Source organism: Aethalodelphis obliquidens, unplaced genomic scaffold (assembly GCF_003676395.1).
Source record: "Aethalodelphis obliquidens isolate GAN/ISIS:26980383/991018 unplaced genomic scaffold, ASM367639v1 scaffold14, whole genome shotgun sequence".
NCBI classification, from domain to species: domain Eukaryota; kingdom Metazoa; phylum Chordata; class Mammalia; order Artiodactyla; family Delphinidae; genus Aethalodelphis; species Aethalodelphis obliquidens.
This window is the reverse complement of record NW_020837958.1, coordinates 38,090,790-38,113,451: the sequence shown is the minus strand read 5'-3', so window position 1 is coordinate 38,113,451 and position 22,662 is coordinate 38,090,790. Positions and strand designations below refer to the sequence as shown.

The 22,662-nt window shown below is 53.0% G+C and overlaps 1 protein-coding gene across 5 annotated transcripts in view; it reads right to left on the bottom strand.

Moving 5' to 3' along the window:
- Positions 1-1,680: 1,680 nt before the first annotated feature.
- Positions 1,681-22,662, bottom strand: part of TRIM3 (tripartite motif containing 3) — a 24,827-nt gene continuing 3,845 nt past the window's right edge. For 2 of the 5 annotated variants that reach the window (XM_027115519.1, XM_027115520.1), the window contains exons 2-12: positions 17,814-17,979; positions 12,107-12,338; positions 11,731-11,882; positions 11,324-11,504; positions 10,310-11,042; positions 10,101-10,204; positions 4,218-4,385; positions 3,860-4,028; positions 3,535-3,605; positions 2,374-2,514; positions 1,682-2,251 (exon numbers count right to left, since the gene is read on the bottom strand). In XM_027115519.1, coding sequence (XP_026971320.1) covers positions 2,099-2,251; positions 2,374-2,514; positions 3,535-3,605; positions 3,860-4,028; positions 4,218-4,385; positions 10,101-10,204; positions 10,310-11,042; positions 11,324-11,504; positions 11,731-11,882; positions 12,107-12,338; positions 17,814-17,944 — 2,235 coding nt within the window. In that variant the 5' untranslated portion in view covers positions 17,945-17,979 and the 3' untranslated portion in view covers positions 1,682-2,098. Of the gene's footprint in view, positions 2,252-2,373; positions 2,515-3,534; positions 3,606-3,859; positions 4,029-4,217; positions 4,386-5,184; positions 6,148-10,100; positions 10,205-10,309; positions 11,043-11,323; positions 11,505-11,730; positions 11,883-12,106; positions 12,339-17,813; positions 17,980-22,662 lie in introns of those variants that run through there. The other 3 variants (XM_027115518.1, XM_027115522.1, XM_027115521.1) reach the window with 3 other exon arrangements.

Below are 22,662 nucleotides of genomic sequence, written 5' to 3'. Positions count from 1 at the left end.
AACCTGTAGGCCACATATGGTCATAGGGCTGTTCTGATCTCCAGACAGCCCTATATAAGCAAGGTATGAGCTCTTGCAGGACCACAAAATAACTTTCTGACCTGTCCCAACAGGAGGCTCTGCTGCAACCCCCAGGTCTGTAAAGATCGTTTAAGACTTAGGCCAGGGCTTCCCTGGTGGCGCAGTGGTTGAGAGTCCGCCTGCCGATGCAGGGGACGCGGCTTCGTGCCCCGGTCCGGGAAGATCCCACATGCCGCGGAGCGGCTGGGCCCGTCCGTGAGCCACGGCCGCTGAGCACGCGCGTCCGGAGCCTGTGCTCTGCAACGGGAGAGGCCACAACAGTGAGAGGCCCACGTACAGCAAACAAAAAAAAGACTTAGGCCAAGTAAGTCAAGGCATATCTTCCACTCCCTGTCACCCCTTCCATCTACTTCTGGGCCCAAGGTCTGAATTGGAAATAAAATGCCCACTGTGATCAGATCTAGGAAAAAGTGAGTGACCGCCCCCCCCCCACACACCGCCCCCCACCCTGGCTTGAGATGACTTCTGCATGGCTTAGGCTGGTGCTGGGTGACTGACGATTGAGCACACCATCTCTGCTGGCCAGGGCATGGGCTCAGGCAATCCTACTCCTAATTGGCGCCAGGCCCTGTAACACTTGCCTTAGAGCCTTCAGGGAGTTCATCTGTCCCTCCACCTGCTTACCAGGTCCCAACCAGTGGGGCCAAAAAGCACCAGGAAGGTGAACACACCATGTGGTCCACACGGTGTCCCTTCAATCTCTGCAAAGCCCCTATGGTCTTCCACAGGTCCATGGACAGACCCTCCCACCCTAGCCCTGGGAATCATGCTACACCAGGACGAAGTCTTGAGCTTCCCCATGACCTCTTATAACCAACCTTCCCAGATCCATCACTCCCCAGATATTGTTGAGTGCCTTCTCTGCCAGTTACCATGCTAGGTGCAAGGGGCGTAAGAATGAGTAAGGTGCTATAACTTACCAGTTAGGAGTATGACACCTACAGATTCAAGACTGGGCTCTGCTCTTACTCAGCAATGAAGAGCAGCTTCAGCCTTTTGTAGACAGGGAGAATCACAGTCCCTACCTCCCAAATCACAGAGAGCTAGTGGTAATCATCTCTGGAACTGCAGCCAAACCCTGGCAGAACAGAGCTCAGGAGGGGATGCTAGGACCCTTGTTCCACCGTGGGGAAAGGGCAGCAGTCTTGGCACGAACAGCAGGAGGGGGAAGCAGAGCTCCGAGCCTCCAGGACTGAGTTCTAAAATCGGCCACGGAGCCTCCCACTGCCAGCTTCCACCTGGGCTCGTCCCAGGTCCCTAACCCAGGCCTGCGTTTCAAGGATTGCTGTCATCCCTCCAACTGTTCTCCCTACAGCTGCTGGCTGTGTTCTAGGCCAGGGTCATTTCTCAGCCCCAGAGCAGATAGCCAAAGGACTTACTATTTCTGCAGGAGACGTGGGTCTGGGGACAGGCATTCAGAGGTGGCTGAGCCCCAGGCGTTCCCCCTCTCTGCTCTCCTCTCCTGAAGCTTCAAAACATCAGGGCACATTTGGGAATCGGGGTCCCCTTCCCAGCTGCCTGCCCACCTTTTCGTCAAGAGGTAGTTGCACCCTCCCCTCCCCTCCCAGCCCCGGCCCACAAGAAAGCAACAAAACCATCGTGGTGAACACATCTATTTAATGTGAGGGGTGGGTACTGCTGTCTCTGTCAGTGTGTATGGGCTGGTAGGGAGACAACCAGAGGGACTTCTGCCCTGGAGTAAGAGGCTGCTCTGGCCCCAGGCTGGGGGGGTGGGGAGCAGACCGAGGGATGGGGTGATGTGTAAGGAGGGGAGGGGAGGGTGAAGCTCTGCACACATCCTTGGGACCATGGTCCAGGCCCACCCAGTCACCAAAGCAAGAACCGAATAAATAAAGTGCAACCGTGGGGTTGGGAGGGGGGAGAGGGAGGGCACCGGGCGCACCCGCGCCCGCAGCCCACATTCAGTGCTGCCAGGTCTGGCCCACCTCCTGGCCAGACCATCTTGTCCAATCACCCCTATGTCCGTCCCTCCAAGAGCCAGGCAGGTCCCGTGCAGCTACTGGAGGTAGCGATAGGCCTTAAAGCAGTGGTTGCCCGCGTCGGCCACCACCACGTGGCCATCCGAGGTCAGTGCCAGGCCCTGCGGGCCATACAGTGGCTCTGCAGATGTGTTGATATAGGACAGGAAGGAGCCAGAGCTGTCGAATACCTGAGGGACGAGCAGAGATTGGAGGGAGCCGTGAGATCAGGCAGATGAGTGGCATTTGGGGAGAGGGTGCCTGGGGCCCAGCGGGAAACCTCACCCTGGTGCCATCCCCGGGCCTTCCTCACCTGGATGCGGCTGTTGCCCCAGTCAGCCACGATGATGTTTCCATTGGAGTCCACGGCTACTCCCGTGGGGGCATTGAACTGCCCATTGCCCTCGCCGTGGGAGCCGAACTTGAAGAGGAACTCTCCGTCGGCACTGTACACCTGGCAGGGGAAAGGGCTGGGGACTGGGGACCCGGCCTCAGGCACAAGGCGGGGCCTTGGAGGAGGATGGGGTGAAGCCCCAGGCTGAGGACCCCCAGATCTGCAGCTATAAACCAGTTCTTCTTCCCAGCTTCACGTCCATGCATGTCACTGCCTACTGGACATCTCCAGCTGATGTCCCTTGGGCAGCTTATCTTCCCTGGAAAAGTCCTTCCCATCTTTCTCCTTCCCAGTGACTGGCAACACCCAGGTAGCCATGAGTCATTCTCGACTCCACCTTCTCCTCTGTTCGACGGCCAACGAATTACCACAACCCGCTGATTGTATCGCAAATCTGTACCCTATGCATATATCGCCACTGCAATGGTCCTCAGCTAGATTACTGTAGAAGACTGATCTTCCTGCCTCTAGTCTCGCCTCAGCCAGAGCGATCTTTCTAAGACACACAGGACTGCATCACCCTCCTGCCTGCAATCATTCAGTGACCCCCCCATAGCTCTTAGGAAGAGAGCAAGCCCCTTGAGGGAATGAGCAAGGCTCATTCTCACCTGGCGCCACTCCCCTCTTCAAACCTCATCTGAACTACTTGTAGTTTCTTGACTACATGGTATGAGTTCCCACCTCCTTGGCTTCTCCTGTCCCCCTACCTTCTGGTGAGTTCCCACCTGTGCTTAGTTCCACCTCAATCAAATGCTCCTGCTACCCACCCCCCCACCTCACTCAGTTTCCCTGCACTCTCCTAGCACAGAATGCATCACATCACACTGTAATATCCCGGTACTTTCTTCTCTTCCCCACTAGACCATAACCAATAAGATAGGGAATGTATTTGCATTATTCATCACTGTATTCCCAGCTTCTAGCCTAGCGCCTGGGACAACGCGGCCACGCCATAAATGTTAATTGTTCAAATGAATGATCTCAAGGGGGAGAAAAGGGAGGTAGGTGAGGGAGAGAGGAGTCTTGTGCAAGAGGAAAGGATGATGGAACTGTGGTCATAGAGGGAGGGAGAACACTGACCTTCACTGAATGGTTATGGAAATCCGTCACTACAATCTCATTCTTGTTGTTCACAGCCACAAAATGGGGCCCTGAAAATACAAAGTGGGCTCTCTGGCAGTAAGCCAGGATACTGAGTGGGATGGGGGAGAACATCTGGGATGACAAAGCTGTGGTGTGAGGAGAGGGGTGGGGTCTCTGGGATGATGGTGCTAGGGTATAGTGAAGGGACGGGGTCCCCTAGGGTCAAAATATAGGAGGAGGGGGTCTGTAGAGCTGGGACATCCAGGGGAGTTCTCTGGGACTGGGGTATCAGAGACTAGGTCTCTAAGTTCTTTCCCAATACCTGCAAAGTGGCGGTCGGTGGCCCCGCGGCCCCCAAAACGGCCAACCAGCTTGCCATTGGGCTGGAAGGTAAAGACGCAGCAGGACTTGTTGTCGACCACGATGATATGCCCGTTCCGGTCTACAGCCACTCCCTTGGGGCCCATGAGGCGGCCAGCTCCAAGCTTGGTCTGGAGGAAGGGGATATCCGTTAGGGGCTTTATCCCGCCCCGTGGGGAGAGTAGACCCAGCCTGGCACCAAAGCAGAACCTCAGGCTGAGGATGGATCGAGCAGTCCAGGCCCTGACCACCAGAAGGCACTAGAATGGTCATCTCAGCTGGCCACCAAGGGTGCAGAGTAGAGACAGCAGGCCTCTCACCTTGAACTTGCCCTCAGGGGAGAAGATGCTGACCCAACGGTTGTCATAGTCTGCCACGATAATGTCTCCATTGGTGTCCACGGCCACACCTGTGGGACGCTGCAGCTGCCCAGGCGAGCGTCCTCGGACCCCAAAGCGGAACTTGAACTGGCCTTCATTGGAGAAAACCTGGAGCAGAGGAGCAAGGGAGGGAGGGGGCAGGAGGGGAGAGACTGTGGTCACAGAGGGGAGGGAGCAGGACCCTGAGGGAGGAGACCCACCCCCATTCATTCAGCACTCAACAAGCACTTTCTGACACCCTGCCGTGGGTAGAATCAGACGTTGCCAGCGCAGACCTTAGGGGACAGGCAGCAGAGGCGTGAATGGGACTGTGAGAATGTGAAAGGGGTGAGAGGTGGTCCAGGAGCAGGGGCAATCTGAGCTAAAAGCCTAATAAGGACGCCAAGAGCTGAACCAAAGTTGGCGAGTAAAGAAGGAGGAACAAAGGTGTTTAAGCAGAGTCAGCAGTACGCAGAAGGCACAGAGTCCAATAGGGGTGCTGCTTGAACTCAGTATGGGCACTACTTGCCTAGTGTGGATGGAGGGCAGTGGGCACTCCCGTGAAGAACAGGAGTAAGGTTTTATTCTGGGTATGATGAGAATTCACTGAAAATTTCTGGGCAGGAAAGTGACAAGAGGAGATCTGACTTTGTAATATAATAAGAAATATATTTGAGGGACTCCCCTGGTGGCACAGTGGTTGAGAATCTGCCCGCCAACACAGGGGACACGGGTTCGAGCCCTGGTCCGGTGAGATCCTACCTGCCGCGGAGCAACTAAGCCCGTGTGTCACAACTACTGAAGCCCGCGCACCTAGAGCCCCTGCTCCACAAGAGAAGCCACCACAATGAGAAGCCCGTGCACCACAACAAAGAGTAACCCCCGCTGCCGCAACTAGAGAAAGCCCGCGCGCAGCAACGAACCCAAGGCAGCCAAAAATAAACAAATAAATAAATTTGGGGAAAAAAAAAAAGAAATACATTCGGCCTTTGTCCCCAGTGCCTGGCACAGAGCTCCTCAAACCCTTAAAATTTCCTGATCAATAAGTGTCTTTTGTCATTCATAAGGAGTCTCTTTTGAGTTTATGCTAATGAGGTGACTTGGGTGGGGGTGGGGGGGCTAGATTGCTTCAGGATGGGGCTGGTCACCAGAAAGACCATCTGATTAAAGGGTCGGAACTTTCAGCTCTACCCACCAACCTCTGGGAAGGAGAAGGGGTGGGGAGCACAGATTAAGCTTTATAAAAATTCTTGAACAAGAAGATATGATGAGCTTCCGGGTTGGTGCCAGGAGGGTGTGTACCCCAGTTCCACAGGAACCAAAACTCCTTATACTAGGGACTCTTCCAGACCTCACCCTATGTATCTCTTACCTGGCTGTTCATCTGTATCTTTTATAATATCTGTTACAGTAAACTGATAAACGTAATTAAATGTTTGTCTGAGTTCTGTGAGCTGCTCTAGCTAATTAATTGAACACAGGAGTGGGTTGTGGGAACTTCCACTTTATAGCTGGTTGGTCAGACTACAGGCGACAAACTGAACTTTCGATTAGCATCTGAAGTAGGGGCAGTCTCATGGGACTGAGCCTTCAACCTGTGGGATGTGATGCCATCTCCAGGTAGATCATGTCGGAATTGAGTTGAATTTAAAGGATCCCTGGTCAGTGTCCACTGAGAACTGGAGAACTGCTTGGTGGTGTTGGAAAAAGCACATGGGAGCTTTTTCAGAAAGAGCACTCTGGCTGCAGGGAGGAGTCGAGACTGGAAGCTGGCCGGCCAGGCAGAGGTGCTGCAGTGGTCCAGGTGACAACTGATGATGGCTTGGACCAGGGCACTTCCTGGAGGGAAGTAGATGGATCGAGAGACATACAGGAGGAAGACTCCACAGGACTTAGCAGCAGACAAGAAAGGGGTAGGTGAGGGTGGGGGAATGGACATGGATTAGCCCGTCCAGGCTATGAGGCTGATAAGGTAATCTGGACAGAGGAGACCTTTCAACCTCTCACCCTCTTGTACTTCTTCCACCTTAGCAACATGCTCAGGTCTCACCATCCTAAAAGCACCTACGATTTTAATGCTCCTCTCCTCTATAGCTAAGCCTTCTTGCTTCTCCTTCACAGCCACAACATCACTCACTGCATAAGGCTCACACATTGCTTTGTTATAACTCCAGGGACACAAGATAAATCAGAGCCAGGAGCAGCCCTGGAGGACTCAAGTTATGGGCCTTGGCCTTGTTCTTTGATCCAGATGTTCTCCCTCCTGCGTGGACTGAGCCCCCCGCCCCTGCATCATCTCTGTTTCTTAGGCCCGCAGGGCTGTTTGAACTGGTCTCACCAATGGACATCACTTCCTCCTGATGTGGACCTCCCATCATGCCCTTCCCTGGCTGATCAGAAGTGCCCCTGGCTTCTGCCCTGGTCCCCTGTGGTTGGACAGCACTTGGAGAAGGTAGGCGCCACGGGCTGAAGAGGTGCTGTGAGAGGGACGAAAAGGTACCACCAGCTGGGTAGTGAGGCAATGTGTCTGCCTCCTCCACTCTGAGCAGCTTAGTTTCTAGCTCAACACTGAGGCTTTAGGGGGTCTTCCTCTTCCCAACCTATCCTAACCTATCCCACCCAGTACACCTGGCCAACTCCTACTCATCCTCCAGTTCTCAGAATTTCCAGGTCACTTCTTCAGGGAAGGTTTTGTGGTTTTTTTTTTTGTGGTATGCGGGCCTCTCACTGCTGTGGCCTCTCCCGTTGCGGAGCACAGGCTCCGGACGCGCAGGCTCAGCGGCCATGGCTCACGGGCCCAGCCACTCCGCGGCACGTGGGATCTTCCCGGACCGGGGCACGAACCCGTGTCCCCTGCATCGGCAGGTGGACCCTCAACCACTGCGCCACCGGGGAAGCCCCAGAGAAGGTTTTAATGATCAACTCCATCTCCTAAATCAATATACACACATAAAGTTAAGTCTCCGTGATATATGCTTTTTAGCTCTTTTCATAACGACTGTCACTCCTGTCACTAAATAACCGCTAAGTATCCTCGTCCCCCATCTAAGGATGTAAGCCCCAGGTGGGGCAGGGACTGTGTCTGTTTTGTTCGCTGCTGCATTTGCAGCACTGGAATAGCAACTGGCACACAGCAGACGTTCAACAAATGAATAAATCCGTCAGCTCCCTCCCAGACCAGAATCGCACACCGCACACCTCCCCTCGGGTGCCGCACAGCTATCTCAAACCCACCGCAGGCAAAAGTGAATTCATCAACTTATTCCCAGGCCCGCTCCCAAACGGCAACACCGCCTACTCAGGTCACCAAGGCCAGCGATTCTTGATCCCTCCCTCTCCCTGGATATCTGATGGCTCGTCAAAACCTGCCATATTCGCTTCCTTATCTCTAGAATCTGCCAGTGCCCTAATGTGATGCTTAACATCTCTCTCTTTTGCCGTGGTAGCAGTAAGCAACTTCAGGATCTGAGTCTACTTGGGGGAGAGGCCAAAACAAAATAAAACGAACAAACCAGTGATTGTGGCAGAGAATGAAAAGTGCTATATGGCAAAAGGCTGAGGGAGCTTGGAGGAGAGTGGGATTAGCATTCTGCCTGAAGGAAATGAGGCTGTTTTCACAGAAGAGCTGATAAAATTTCTGGACTCAGACCATTACACAAGGATGTAATATATCCAAATCAAATTCTTCATTCAGAATCACAAAATGTTTCTTCTTTTCTGTCAGCTGATGCTGATTCAGCACAAGGAGAGGATCTGCCTCAGCTGCCACCACAGCCGGGTCCAAAGGAGAAGTTCACGAGAGCCCCAATCCTCATGAACTGAGGGGGAGTCACAGTGCATCTAGGAGACCCATAGCAGACCTGAGGACCCCAGAGTGAGAGAACCTCAGCTTTGGAATCGAGAGCCAGGCTCCTAGCAGCTATGAGGTTGCTGCATGGGTGGCAGCAGGGGCAAGGAGGACTGAGGTAGTAGAAGGAAGTGTTTGGAGGGGGAGGGGCTGCACTAGGCCCTCCCTCTTAAGTCCCCACCCTGAAACAACAGACACAGGCCCTCGTCAGGGAGACCAAGTGGCACGTCTTTCCGGGGATATGAGTACCCGTGTGTGTGCACCCCAGGGGAAGTTTCCCAAACCTCAACTTTTGTGCCAAAAAGCATCCTTGGCATAAGAAGGCAGAACGGAGCTGGAGGGTGGAGGCTGCGACGGAGCAGGGCCTCAGCGCCACCCCTACCCATCCAAACCCCTCCACTTCTCACCATCCAGCCTGGACCCAAACGCCCCCCCGCGTGGACCTGAGCTTCTCCTTTCCTCTGCTCTTAGGAACAAGGTGGGAATAAAGGCGGGCTAGACAGGCTTGGGAATATAGCCATGGAAGAGTTCCTGGCTCTTTCAGTCGGCTAGGTGGAAAGCAAGGGCCAGGAGGAGCTGATGCTGAGGTGACAGGCCTTTGACAGAGCTGCATCTGTGACGGGGGTACCCAGGCAGAGGGTCAGGAAGAAGTTTAAATGTACAGATGGGAAGTAAGGATCTTCAGGGAAAAGTTTTACTACCTGACAAAACGTTTCCAAGAACTGAAAGCTTACAGTAGTTAGAAACAATCCTGTACAGAATAAAATCAAAATTCCACAGCTTCCTCTCCAAAACCATTTACAGCGTGACCTCAGCTACTCCACTTCTGATAGCAATCTCCCTCCAGCCACTCTGGGACCCTTCCAGTTCCCTGAACAACGCCCTATAGCACCTTCCCACCTCCTGGCTTTTGTCCCCACCTGGACAATGGTATTTTCAACAACAGCTAAGAGTCAGAAGGTTCACTTGGTGCCAGGCTCAGTACATGATGTCATTCAATGCTCCCAGCAACCCTCTGAGGTATTCTTTTCCTAATTTTACACATGAGTTAACCTAAGCTCAGGGAGGTCACATGACTTGTCAGTAAGTGGCAGCGCTAGGATTCAAGCCCAGGTGTCTGGTTTCAGAGCCTGAGCTGTGAACTGCTCTGCTGCGCCTACCATACTGGTGGCCGTCACTGGCTCTGCCTGTTCGTAGGCTCACTACAAGGAAAAGAGAAAACCGCATTTTCTGGCTTTATGGAGCTCAGAGTGCAGCAGAGGCTACGTCCATTCAAGTGGCAGATGCTTTACTCAGGTGTGTGAGGCGCTGGGAGGGCCAGAGGCAGGACCACCTATGAGGATGCACTATAGTCTAGCCACTGGAAGGCACCCCTTTTCACAAGTTATCCCCGTTTGACTGTCTAGTCAACTGGACGTTTGCAGAGACGGGCACAGACGACACGCATTCTGGGTCCACACAGGCATGTTGGAAGATAGTGCGGAGCTGCACTTTTGTGCCAAAAAGCATCCTTGGCATGAGAAGGCGGACTTAAGAAGTCCGGCATAAGAAGTCAGTCCGGCGGACATAAGAAGGCGGCATAAGAAGTCAGACTGCATCCTGACCACTGTGGTGGGCAGAAAGTGAGCCAGCCAGGGACTCAGGTGGAGGCAGAGGGGAGGGAACAATGAGCCGGATCTTTGGGGTCCAGGAGCTGGTCTGGCCTGAGCCACAGCCTGGGAGGTAGAGGCCGCCAGCACAGTCAACCCCAGTGCCTAACTGTGAAGGTGCTGGTTACTGCTGTGGCCCTTGTGGAACGGATGGCGAGTGAGTGGGGGAGGGGTGGTGCTGTGATTCATGGCTCTTCAAGTAAAGGTACTATCTGTAGGGTTTCACCCTTCAGGAGGCGACCTGTATACTTTGTTGGGTTTTTGTTTCTTTGTTTTATTTTTGTTTTGTTGTTGTTTTACTAGGCTGTAGCTTGAGAACTTCTATTTTGGTGTTAGGGGAGAGCTTACCTGGATACATTGGTTGTTGCTGTCTGCTACCACTATGCGGCCGCTGCTGGCTGCGGACACACCCTGTAAATTGGTGAATTCACCCTTCTCCCTTCCACGACTGCCTGTGGGGAAGAAACGGGATGGAAGCAAAAAATTCACACTGAGGTCATTTTGAGTCTCTGGCCCCGCCTCATCCCCCCTCTGCCTCCGCCCAAGGCTCTCTGTACCAACGCGGAAGACGAGCTCGTCCTCAATGGGGTTGTCCTTCCGTTTGCCGCCGGTGCTGTACATGGAGCTGGGCCTACGCACCGCCTTCTGGCGCACGTGGCTGCCCGGGCCTCCAGGGGACTTGACGCGGCGCTTGACGTCGTCCGGGGAAGGTGGCAGGTCCCCAGGACGCAGGGCCCTCACGCGGAAGGGGCTGCCGCGCACCGGCTGTCCATAGAGCAGCACCGAGAGGAGCAGCTCGCCTTCGGAGCGCGCCGTGTACACCAGCTCGTACGTGCCGTTCTTGTGGTCCACCACGGGCACCGGCAGGCGTGTGCCGTCGGGGCCTGTGATCTCCGCGCGCAGCTCGGCGCTGCCTGTGCGCACCAGCCGCCCATCCTTGTCTTTGGTAGTGACAGTGAGAGAGGCGGGCTGGCCCACGAGCGCCTGGCGCAGGCCCTCGCCAGTGGCCACCGTCTCGTGTGCAGTGGCGCTCGTAGTGAGCAGCGCACCCAGATTGAGCACCGATCGCCGCAGCCCATCGACCTCGAGGACCAGTTCCAGCTGCGCGTTCTCGTGGGGCCGCTCCGGGAAGGCCTGTGCTGCCAACGCCGCCAGCCGCTCTCGCATGTGCTTGCGCACGAGCAACACCTCCGGGGCCGAGCCCAGGCGCAGTGCCTGCTCAGCGAAGCTGCAGCTACTGCCGATGTGTTCCTGCCCCTGGCGCAGTGTGTCTAACTGGGTCTGCAAAACCTGAGGAGGGGTCAGGGGAGGGTTGGGTAAGCAGGCTTGTGGAGGGGAAGGTGAGGGGGGTGTCTCTGTGATCCCTGATGAACTTGTACTACGGCATGAAGGGAATACAAGAGGGTGAGTGTGGACGAGGGACACAGATGCCCGCAGTACCTACTGGCCACACCAGAAGGGGGCAAGTATAGACTAGGGGAAGGGGTGCGCGCGTGTGGGGAGCAGGGGACGCGTGGAGGCGACAGGCCATCTCATGATGGGCGGTGGTGGGAAAGGGTGAGCGGACACACCTTCTGCTTGGCTCCACAAATGGCCTCCAGGTCGCTGACCAGGGCCTGCTTGCGCTGCTGCAGCGCTTGCTCCAGGTCCTCGAAGGCCGCGCTGATCTGGGCCAGGGCCTCTGCCTTGCGCTCCTGCAGCTGCTGGTTGATGCCCCCCACTAAGGCGATGGCAGCGGACAGCTGTGGTAGTCTGGGGAGGGGAAACAGCTCATACCAGGGCTGCTTGAGGATGCCCTCACGAAACTGTCCCTTCTCCCTGGAGACCCTACTGCCGCCCTCCAGGATTTCCGCTCCCTGAGGCCCCCCCTACCCTCCCTGAGAATTTTATCTCCACCCTCCCGAAGGTCCCTCCTCTGCCCCCGCTGAGACACCATCCCAGACGGCCCCACCAGCCCGGGCTCCCGCCGGGCGCCTACCGGCCGCGCACCGCCTCGAGCTGGCGCTGCAGGGCCGCCTTGTGCTGCTCCACCACGTCGCGCAGCAGCACGGTGCCGTGCTCCCGATGCTCGCCGGCGCGGCACTCGCCGCACATGGCCGTCTCACAGGCCTCACAGTAAAACTCCATCGTCTGGCGGCGCAAGGACTCCCATCAGGCAACGACTAGACACCACGCTTCTCTGTCCCCTGCCCTCCCCCACCCCACCTGCCTTCCTTGCCTCTCACCTTCCAGGTGCACCCACGCTACCTGGACCACTTAGAATACCCTCTGACCCGCAGCCACTCGGCCCCTCCCCCGACCTCTCCTCCCCCTCCACCCCAAGTCCTGGCCTCACTGGGCCTGCTTGGGCCCACCTTGCCTTCATGGTTGGGGCAGGAGAGGGGGCGGCCAGCCACTGCGCTGAGGGGGTGGGGGTCCTCGGGGTCGTGGGCCCCATCAGGTGCCTGCTGCATGGCCTCCATGAGGCTGCTGATGAAGAAGTTGTTCTGCAGCGCAGAGACGCCCTGCTCAGGGAGGATGGACGTCTGCCGACACACTGGACAGGACAGCGTCAGGCTCTGGGCAGGGATGTAGTTCTGGAGGCATCTGGCCGGGGAGGAGGGGGAGTCAAAGGGATGAAGCGGCAGGGCGGTGTCAGTGCACCCCTCCTGTCACCTGCCATGGGCGCCAGTCCTTGTGCTCACAGCTGTGCTGTCACATTCGTTTAGAAACCTCTCTGGCCAGCACACGCATCTTGTCCTAACAGCAGGGGTAAAAGGCCTCACCTCTCACAACTGAGTGGCAACACATCCCTGACGTCTCTCAGAGGATCAGACATACACGCATTCCTCACAGTGTGCACAGACACAAGTTCACCTTTCACAGGTGTTTACAAACCCTTCTCACAGAAAATGTGTGACTACCTACCCCCGCACCATTAACTCATTGAACATTTACTGACTACCTGCTCTTGCCAAATTTATGCCAAGCTCTGGGGATACAAAGATAAAGCACAGTGCCTACCTCTAAAATACTCCCCGTTTGTGGAGAAAAAAAGTAACAAAATTAGAGTTTGTAGAAGTAAACAGTGTGATGATTAAAGGCATGGGTCCTGGAGCTAGGCTGCCTGGGTTCAATTCCCAGGTCAGCCAACTATTATACTGTATGACCCCTGACAAGTTACTTAACTTTTATAAGCCAAGGATCTCTCCTTGGTAAGACGGAGACAGTACAGGCTTCACAAGGTGTGGAGAATTAAATGTAAAGTGCTGACACGCCTGACTCAGAAAGTACGATATATTGTAGTATTACAATACTATTATAATACTAATTATAGCTATTAGTATTACCTGTCATTAATATAAGGAACACAGAAGGGGCCTCTGGTAGTAGAGAGGGTAGCCAGAAAAGGCTGAAGAGGAGGTGACGTAAGCAAAATCTTCCTGGACAAATAATTTTTTTGTTTGTTTTTGTTTGTTTGTTTGTTTGTTTTGTGGTACGCGGGCCTCTCACTGTTGTGGCCTCTCCCGTTGCGGAGCACAGGTTCCGGACGCGCAGGCTCAGCGGCCATGGCTCACGGGCCCAGCCGCTCCGCGGCATGTGGGATCTTCCCGGACCGGGGCACGAACCTGTGTCCCCTGCATCGGCAGGCGGACTCTCAACCACTGTGCCACCGGGGAAGCCCAATAAATAATTGTTAGTCTGACCAAGAAAGGTGCAGGGAGAGGAGGAAGGGTGTTCCAGATACAGAAGGTGGCCAGAAACAGCATGTATGAGTAGGGAATTATAAGCAGTTCAAGGTGGCTGGAGAGGACGCCCAAGGCAAGGAATGGTAAGGGAAGTGTGGAGAGAGAGGCGTGGGCCAGTTCATGGAGGGCTCCTGGGTCACGTCAAGGAGCTTAGACGTTATCTCAACAGCACGAGCGAGCTGCAGGAGCATGGTACAGCCAGCTTTCCATTTGATCTGCCTCTGAGTGGAGGGTGAAAGTGAACATGATGAGACAGCAGACAAGGGGCAGGAGCACCGTCCTCCTCAGCACCCAGCTACCATTTATTAAGCACGATGCGGCAGGCTGTGCTTTGCACTTGGTGTTTGTTAATGGACTCAGAAAGGGTAAGTGGCCCAAAGTCACAAAGCTAGTGAGCACGAGAGCCAGATCTGAGGCGAAGCACGTGCTTAACCAAGGTGCTCTTGTAATAGTCCAGGCGAGAGGTGAGGAAGCCCTGCATTTAGGCAACAGCAATGCAGACGGAGGTGGACCAAATTTGAGAAGTATTTAAGAAGTGCAGCCAGTGGGCAGTGTTGTCTGATTAGATATGGGGAGGGAGAGATGAGTCTCAGTTGACTCCCAGATTCCTAGCTTAGATGACTGAGTGACATTCACCACGATGAGAAACACAGAAAGAGGACTGGTTTACAGGGAAGTTCAGCCTTGCCCCGGTTGAGTTTACTGTAACGGTGGGACATCCAGGCAGAGGGGATCGGTAGACAGCTGGGGAGAAGGCAGGTTAGAGATAAAGACAGGGAGGCCATCAACATTTAGATGTAGCCATGGGAGACGATATGATCACCAAGAAGGGGATTACAGTGCCAAGAGCAGGACAGAGCACCCAGCAAATACTGAAAGAGGAGAGCAAAGAGGAACGGGCAGAGAGGTAGGAGGAGAGAGAGTGTCAGGGCAGCAAAGTGAGTAGTGCAATTTCAGAAGCAGGGAATGAGTGGTCATCAGTGTCAAAAGCAGCTGAGGAGTCAGGGAAGCTAAGGACTGGAAAATGCCCACGGAAACTGGCAACTGTAAGAGTACTTTTGTCTGTAAGGAAAACAGTGAGTGGAGGGAGGGGTAGAGGAAGGAAGGCTTGACTCTTGCCAGTTGAAGAGTGAATGGGAGGTTGGAAGTTTGAGTAAAAAGTAGGTTGATGGGTTAGATGGCAGCTGGGAGGGACAGAGGGACAAAGGAGTGTTCTTATCTGTTTGTAACGGGAGGCTTGAGCACGTTTCTAAGTTGAGGAGCCAGTAGAGGAGGAGGGAGGGAAGACACTAGAAGACATGGGACGAGGTCTGGGGATGGGAGAGTGGCTCAGGCTGGCTTGAAGAGAAGGAGTGGACCCCATCCTCTGGATGGAGGGAGGGGAAAATGAGGTGGATGCACTTGAGCACAGGGGGCAAAATTAGAGAGAGGATGCCCAACTTGCCTCCGGCAAGGTCAGCTGCTGAAAGCGAAGGAGTGGGGTGGTGGTGGGAATCCAGGGGGACACGGAGGCTGGGATCAGTCACTGAACGGAGCGGGAGAGGAATCTTACTAGAAACAGACTGACGGCGGCTGTGTTTGGAGACCACAAATTTGTGGAGGGAAGATTTACCTGTTGCAAAGTTTCCCATATCCTCAATCTCTTCTCTTCACGTTCTCTACACTTCTTGATCTGAATTAATTAATTTGTCTTTATTTAACAAACACTATGTGCCAGGCACAATGCTAAGTGCTTCACAAATATTAACTTATTTGTGACCTAGATTCCCCTTCAGTCTTCTCGAGTTGAGAGTGTTTTTTGTCTCATACTCCACATTCCTCAGGACCAGAAGGTGGGGTTGAGTCCTCCCCGCCCCCAACTGGAACATTTCTAAATTCTTCTCCTCCAGCTCCTTGGAAGCTCAGGCCTGTCTACAACACCCCTCCCTGACGTTGTCTCCACTGACTCAATGGTTGCTTCCCCATTGGCCGAAGTCTTTCTTCTGGCTCACTCTCTTCTGTTACCCTCCCTCCCACCCCAACACACACACACTCCTGCCATCATTCTCGGTGGCTCTGACATCCACAGGGTGACCCACCCACCATCAAGATTTCTTAGTTCCTAAGCTTCCTCTCAGCCCCTCCCCCCGTGATCTTTTCCTCCAGTTCACCTCAGCTATCCAGTCCCATGCTCCCAGCACTACCTATGTCTCATCACCCATCACGGCATCAACTATGAAATCTGCATTTCAACCATTCTACTCAGCTCCCCTGTAATTCTCTCCCCAGCTTTGCTGAATCTGGAGTTTACCCTGAATACCTTTGAACTCATCAAGATCTCCGTCCTGCGTGTCGCACATACCTGGCTTACGACTGCTTCCTAACTGGCTTCCTGTTTCCACTGTTGCTTCTCTAGAGTCCACTCTCCAAACGACAACCAGAATGAGCTTTAAAAAAAATCTAATTTATGGAATTCCCTGGCAGTCCAGTTGTTAGGACTCCGTGCTCTCACTGCCGAGGGCTCGGGTTCGATCCCTGGATGGGGAGCTAAAATCCCATAAGCCATGCGGCGCGGCCAAAAAACAAAAGTCTAATTTATGTCACATTACTTCTCTGCTAAAAAAAAAAAAATCCTCCGGTGGTTTCCCACTGCATATAGAACAAAATCCAAAACTTTCCTAAAACCGCCAAGCTCCCCCGTGAACTGTTCTGACTCTTTCGGACCTCACTTCATCCCACTTTCCTCCTCACTCAGTCACGCTGGCTTCTCCCCTGGTCTCTGAACATGCCCCACTCACTCCTTTCTTAAGGCCTTTGCATGGAACAGCGCGAAGATAATCCTGTTGCCTGGAACAATCTGTACATGTCTGTTTCCTTCTCATCCTCAGGTCTCAGGTCAAATGTCACCTCCTCGGGGAAGCCTTCCCTGATGACTCTAGGTAGACTATCCCCTGGCCCAACCGCCCGCACTTACTCCCTGTTTATTTCCTGGAAAACACTTAGCCCAAGCTGTGACTCTCCTGTTTGATTATTTGCTTGCCTGTCTGTCACCTCCCACTAGAGCATAAGTCTTTGAGAGCAGGGACCAAGGGATAAATGAATGAGTAGTATTAAGAGAGAAGGCTCTGCAGTTAAACCTGGATTCAGACCTTGACTATTTACTTGCTGCGGAGCCTCAGAAATATCTCTTAATTACTTAATGACTCTGAACCCTAGTTTCCTCCTCTCTAAAATGGGGATAATAAAGTATCTGTTGTGAGGATCAAGTAAATCAATACGTGTAAATCACTTAACCAGTCCCTGGCAAACAGTAAGCAGTCAATACACGGTAGCTGTTGTTATAATTTCTCCGGCACTGATTTTCTCCAAGAGTGCTCAGTGATCTGGGTATAGGAGAAGGTATGGAGCTTTCCAATTACAGCTCAGATCCAGGATTGAGCTTCTGCCACGTGGGTTTAGAAAAGGACAAAGGCGTGTGGGAATTGTAGAGGCCTATGGTCCACCATGGGATTCAGGATGGGTAGGAAAGGAAGGGAGACTAGGAAGGAGATGGTGGCTGGGAGAAGACGGAGCAGTCAAGGGCATTGGACATCTACATCCAGTCAAAGCTGGTGTAGTGAGAGTGGGGTAATGGAAGCCAAGAGTGGGATACTGGAGTCTGTAACCACAGAAGAAGTGGTGTTATTCTGGGTGATGGCAAGATGCAGGGCGTCGTTGGGAGGGTGTCTGACGGAGGTGGCACGGACTACATTTATCTGTAGTCTGACTGTAAGATGATTTGATTACTATCTTTCTCCTTCACTATACTGTAAGCTCCTTAAGAGCAAGGATCATACCTGTTTTTGCTTATCACTGCTTGCCCAGTGCCTGGGACAGGTCTGGCACATAGTAGTTGCTCGATAAATAAATATTTGTTAAGTGAATGAATAATAGATAGAAGCCCAGAGGCTGGGAGGGGTTGCCTTTCATTCAGTGCCTCAGGACAACAGTGAGGACAGGCAGGGAGGACAGACCTAGTTTTGAACATCCTCCCACTGGTCAGAAAGTTCTGGTACCAGAGCCGGTTGAGAGTGTCAGCTCTGCCTGATTTCTCTGGTGGTGTCGAAGGCTGCCTTGGGGTTTGGGCAGGGGCAGAGGAGGCCCTGTTCTGGGCAGGGGCCACAGCCCAGAGTTAGGAACCTCTGGTCCTCTCACAGGTTCTTGCACCGAACCCTTACCTCCTGTAGGCTGGGGTTCATCTCCTCCCCTCCATGTGTGCACACACCTCCCTCACCTCTTACAGGTTTACACATGCCACTCCCTTCCCCGGGGGGCCTGCGAGGTCCTCATCCCTCCCCGGTACACACACCCTCACCTCTCACAGAAGGTGTGCAGGCAGGGCAGAACCTTGGGGCACCGGTACCGATCCAGGCAGATGCTGCACACCAGGAACTGCTTGTCCATTGGCTGGACCTCTGGGCCAGGGCTGTCCTCCCTCTTCGCCATGGTGCCCGCGGATGGCACCTGCCACTCACACCAGCCTGTGTACGGAAAGACGGTCAGCACCAGGGAAGCCAGCAAACCCTCTCCCCACCTGATCCCCCACAGAGCACTAGCCCCATCTCTTCTCTGCCAGGGACCGAGCAGGGTGAAGAACATGGACTGAGTATCCTCCGGGCCTGCTGCTCTGGTTAAAAGCACAGGCGTCAGGTTAGATTGATTTAAACCCAGCTCAGCCTCTTGCCAGCTATGTGACCTTGCACAATTCATATACCCTCTCTGAGCCTCAGTTTCCTAATTTGCAGTTATGGAAATAATAATCCCTACCTCAAATGGTTGTTTTGAGAATTTGCGCTAGTGTATGTCAAGTGTGTGGTACGGGGATGCCCTTCACTGACACACCCAGCCTTCATCTCCTCTGCCTCCCCCAAACCCTCCCCCGGGAGACTTTCCTGATGGAGTGTCTCTCCTCTGACCACCTGCAGCCCTTCTATCTATGCTCTGACCCACCTCCCAGCACAACTGCCCGGGATCACATTCTTTTCCACATCCAATCAGTATCCAGGTCTCGTGGATTCTGCCTCCCAAATACCTTATCCCCTTTTCTCCAATTGCACAGATACCACCCCAATTCAGGTGCCACCAATTCTCTCCAGCGATACAGCAACAGCCTCCTAACTGGTGTCCTTCTCCTCGCCTATGCCTTCTCATCCCTCTCCCTCACAGCCAGAAGGAGGCTTCTGAACACACATTCCACCTTATCACTAACTCCCTGTTTAAATTCTTTCAATGGTTCTCCATTGTCCAGAGGACAAAGTCCAAACTCCTTAAATTGGCCAACAAAGCTTAGCTTTGGCCCATACCTCCCTCTACCACCTCACGTCTCAGGATTCTATGAGTAGTCACACTGGTTTCTTTCTTTTCAGTTCCTGGAAAACTCCTTGTTCTCTTTTGCTTCTGGGCAGTCACACATTCTGTTCCCTCTGCCTGAGATCCTCTGCTCACCCCCACTTCGTCTGGCTAACTCTTGCTTATCTTTCAGGTCTGCACGTAAATGTCACCTCCTCCAGAAGGCCTTCCCTGATTTCCTGAAGTCTGGTGAGGTGCTCCACCTTTATGTCACTCTGCACCTTGTCTTTCCTCCATCCTGGCCCTTATACACTATACTGTAATTTTCTTGTTATTTCTCTGCTTTTTCCAGAGTTCTTGAGGAGAGGCATTATATTTTATTTCTTTTTTATTCCTAGCACTTAGCACAGAGCCTGACATAAGGATTGGTCTATATTTATTGAATTAATTCAGTAATTCAACAAATATTTATTAAGTGCCTACTTCGTACAGGTGCTGGGGATAGAGTGATAAACAGAACAGATATGGTCACTGTCCTTGTGGTGGGGAGGTAGTGAAAAGTAAATACATGAATAAATATATAATTACAGATTGGGAGAGGGGAGTGTTATACAGAAGAAAAGGATGCTATGAGAAAGAATGCTTTTTTGATTGGGTGATTGGGGAAGGCCTTTCCAAGCAGGTAACTTTTAAGTAGAGCTTTGAGGGCTAGAAGGAAAATAGTAGGGATGAGGGTGTGGGCATCAGAGAGTGAGGGAGGGAAATCATTCTAGGCTGAAGGAACAGCATGAAGGAAAGTCCTTAGGCAGAAACTCACTGAGAACCCAAAAGGGTTCATGTGGTCAGAGCAAAGGGAATGAAAGGCCACAGGGGAGTTTGGGAAGGTAGGCTGGAATGAGATCACAAAGGACCTTGATGTTAAGAATCTGGGTTCTATCCCAAATTGGGAGGGAAATGATGCAATTTACAAAAAATAAAAATAAATTAAAAAGCTACACTGGCAGCTATGAGGATTGAAGAGGAGCCAGGGTGGAAGCAGGGAGACCGCTTGGGAGGCTACCCCAGTTCTTCAGGTAGGCTGATGTTGGGTATTAGCAGAGCTATATGCAAAAAAGTGGACTGATTTGAGAAATAACCATGAGGTTGAGTCAAAAGGACACCACGATGGACTGGATGTGGGAGGGGAAAGGAATGACAATAAGGCCTCCCAAGTTTCTCCCCTGAGGATGCTGGGCTATGCCTAGAGACAGTGAAAGCTAAGGAGCTGATTTGGGCCATTCCATTTTAACCATGAGACGTCTGAGAGGTGCCTGTGTGATACCCAGGTAGAGATGTCAAGTAAGAAATAGAATATAGGAGCTCCAGGGAGAGGTCTGGGCTGGTTTTTGACTTGGAAGCATTGGCATATTAATGACACAAGGCAATGATAATGGATGGGACCATCTAGGGATAGAGAGTGAAGAGCGAAGGAGAACTCAGAGAGATGGGAGGAAGACCAAGAATGTGTGGGGTCAAGGAAGTCAGGGGAGGAGGGGCATTCAAGAAAGAAGGAGCGGTGAAGTAAGATGAAGACTGGAGAGCGTCCACCAGATTTGGCTGTGGTGGAATGGGAGGGGCAGAAGTCAGGTCAGAGTGATGGAAAGATGAATGGAAATGAAGAAATTAACACAGCAGTTGTAGACAATTCAGGAGAGAAATCTGGCCATGAAGGGAAGCAGAAAGAGAGCCAGACTACTTCAAAACAGGCAGTGACTGGGAGCAGGTCACCACTATCTGTGCCCAACTCGATGCTCCATGGCCCTCTCTAGAAACAATGCGTGAATGAAGAATGAATGCAGTGGGGCCAGTCCAGAGTCCAGAGCTCTCTCCAGGTTTGCGGAGGGGCAGGAGAGGGGCTCAGCTGCGTGTGCCTTATGTTTATGTGAGGGTGGGCACGGATAGGGTAGGAAGGGCATCCCTGAATGTGGACAATGGGATTCTGAGGTTCTTTCTCCAGGTGTGCAGGGTTCTGAATCTGGAGACTTAATACAAAGACAACAACATAGCAGGAGGAGGACAGCCCGAGGGTTGGCAGAGGGAGCAGGAGGCCGGAGCCAAGCTGAAGCTTCTGTTTGGCGAAGGGGAGGGCTGAGAGGAAGAGTAGGAGTGGTCTACTGGGCCCTTCTGGGGCAGCTGGAAGTCAGGCTCCGCCTCTCTCCAAGCCCAAGGGGCTCTCCCAGCCTGTCACACAGGGGCGGTGATTGGGCAACATCCAAGCACGGACAGCTCCTCCCTCCCTTCCCCTTCCTGCTTCAGTTCCCCACCCAGACGTGCTGGGCATGCGGCCGCTGAGGTCACACCCCTGCCTAAATCGCCAAGACTCCCTTCCCCTCCTGGGCTTTTACTCCCACCTCTCCCATCTCGCTGCTCCTCAGAGATCTGCCCCCGAGGTCCTATAGGCCATGGTTTAAATAGACTGTTTATCACAGCAGGTACTTGGAAGATCTTGAACTCAGAGCTGAGATTTCACCCTCCTTCCTCGGGCTGCCTACCGCCATCTCTGCATCCCTTATCCTTCCCATCTTTTAACTGAGGTTCTAAAGGCACTTCATTTCCTTTTTCAGCATTCATTCAACACCTCTGCTAGGCCTGGGGATACAGAAATAAATACTCACAGCTCAGCCTTCATGGATTCCACAATCTAATAAATCAATTAATGTAGTGCAACATGGTGAGGGCTATGACAGGGAAGCACAGACTGCTGAGAGTCACCTAACCTAGATCTGGGGCGAGGGAAGGATGTACAGAAGGCTGGAGGTCCAGAGAGTCCTCCTGAAGAAAGGGCCATTCAAGAGCTCCAGGATGGGTAAGAGTTAAAGAGAGAATGGTGCCTTCTGCATCAGGAGACTGAATCAAACACTGTGACAGGGGAGGACTAAGAAATGAGATGCAGTGGTAGGCAGGAGCTAGATCATACAAATCTTTGTTGGCCTTATCGAGGAGTTGAGACTTTACCCTTCCCTGCTAGGGGATTAAGGCTTTATCCAAAGAGCAAAGGAGCAGGGTGGGGAGGTGAAGAGGGTTTAAGTATAGAGTGAGAGAGCAAAAAGAGTAAATTTTTGACTGCACAGTGGGAAACAGTTGAGGGGTATCATGAGCAGAAAGTTAAGAGACTGCCATGATATCGTAGAGGAGAGATGACGGTGGCCTTGATTAGGGGAGTGGCTAAGGGGAGGTTGACAGAAGTGGATTTTATAGGGAGGAATCAATAGAACTTGGTGACCAGTTGGTTAGATATGAAGAGTAGAGGGAGAAGAAAGAATTAGAGATGATTCCTAGTTTTCTGGCTTGAAAACTCTGAAAGACAAGCAGTTTGGATGGGAGGGTGACAGGCTCAGTGTTTAGTAAGAGGAATCTGAGGTGCCTATGGGACATTTGAGAGGTCCAGCTGGCAGGTGGAAAGACAAGCTGGAGCCTAGGAAAGAGGTCTGGCCTGGAGATATGGATTTGGGAGTTGGTGTAGAGATGGTACCTGAAGGCATGGAAGTGGATGACATCACCCAGAGAGGGCACAAGATGAGAAAGAAGAGCCTGTGACTGTGCCCCAACGAACCTCAACATTTAAGGGACAGGCCCAGAAAGCAAAGCCTGAAAAGAGGGCTTCCCTGGTGGTGCAGTGCTTGAGAATCTGCCTGCTAATGCAGGGGACTCGGGTTCGAGCCCTGGTCTGGGAAGATCCCACACGCTGCAGAGCAACTAGGCCCGTGAGCCACAACTACTGAGCCTGCATGTCTGGAGCCTGTGCTCCGCAACAAGAGAGGCCGCGATAGTGAGAGGCCCACGCACCGTGATGAAGAGTGGCCCCCGCTTGCCACAACTAGAGAAAGCCCTCGCAC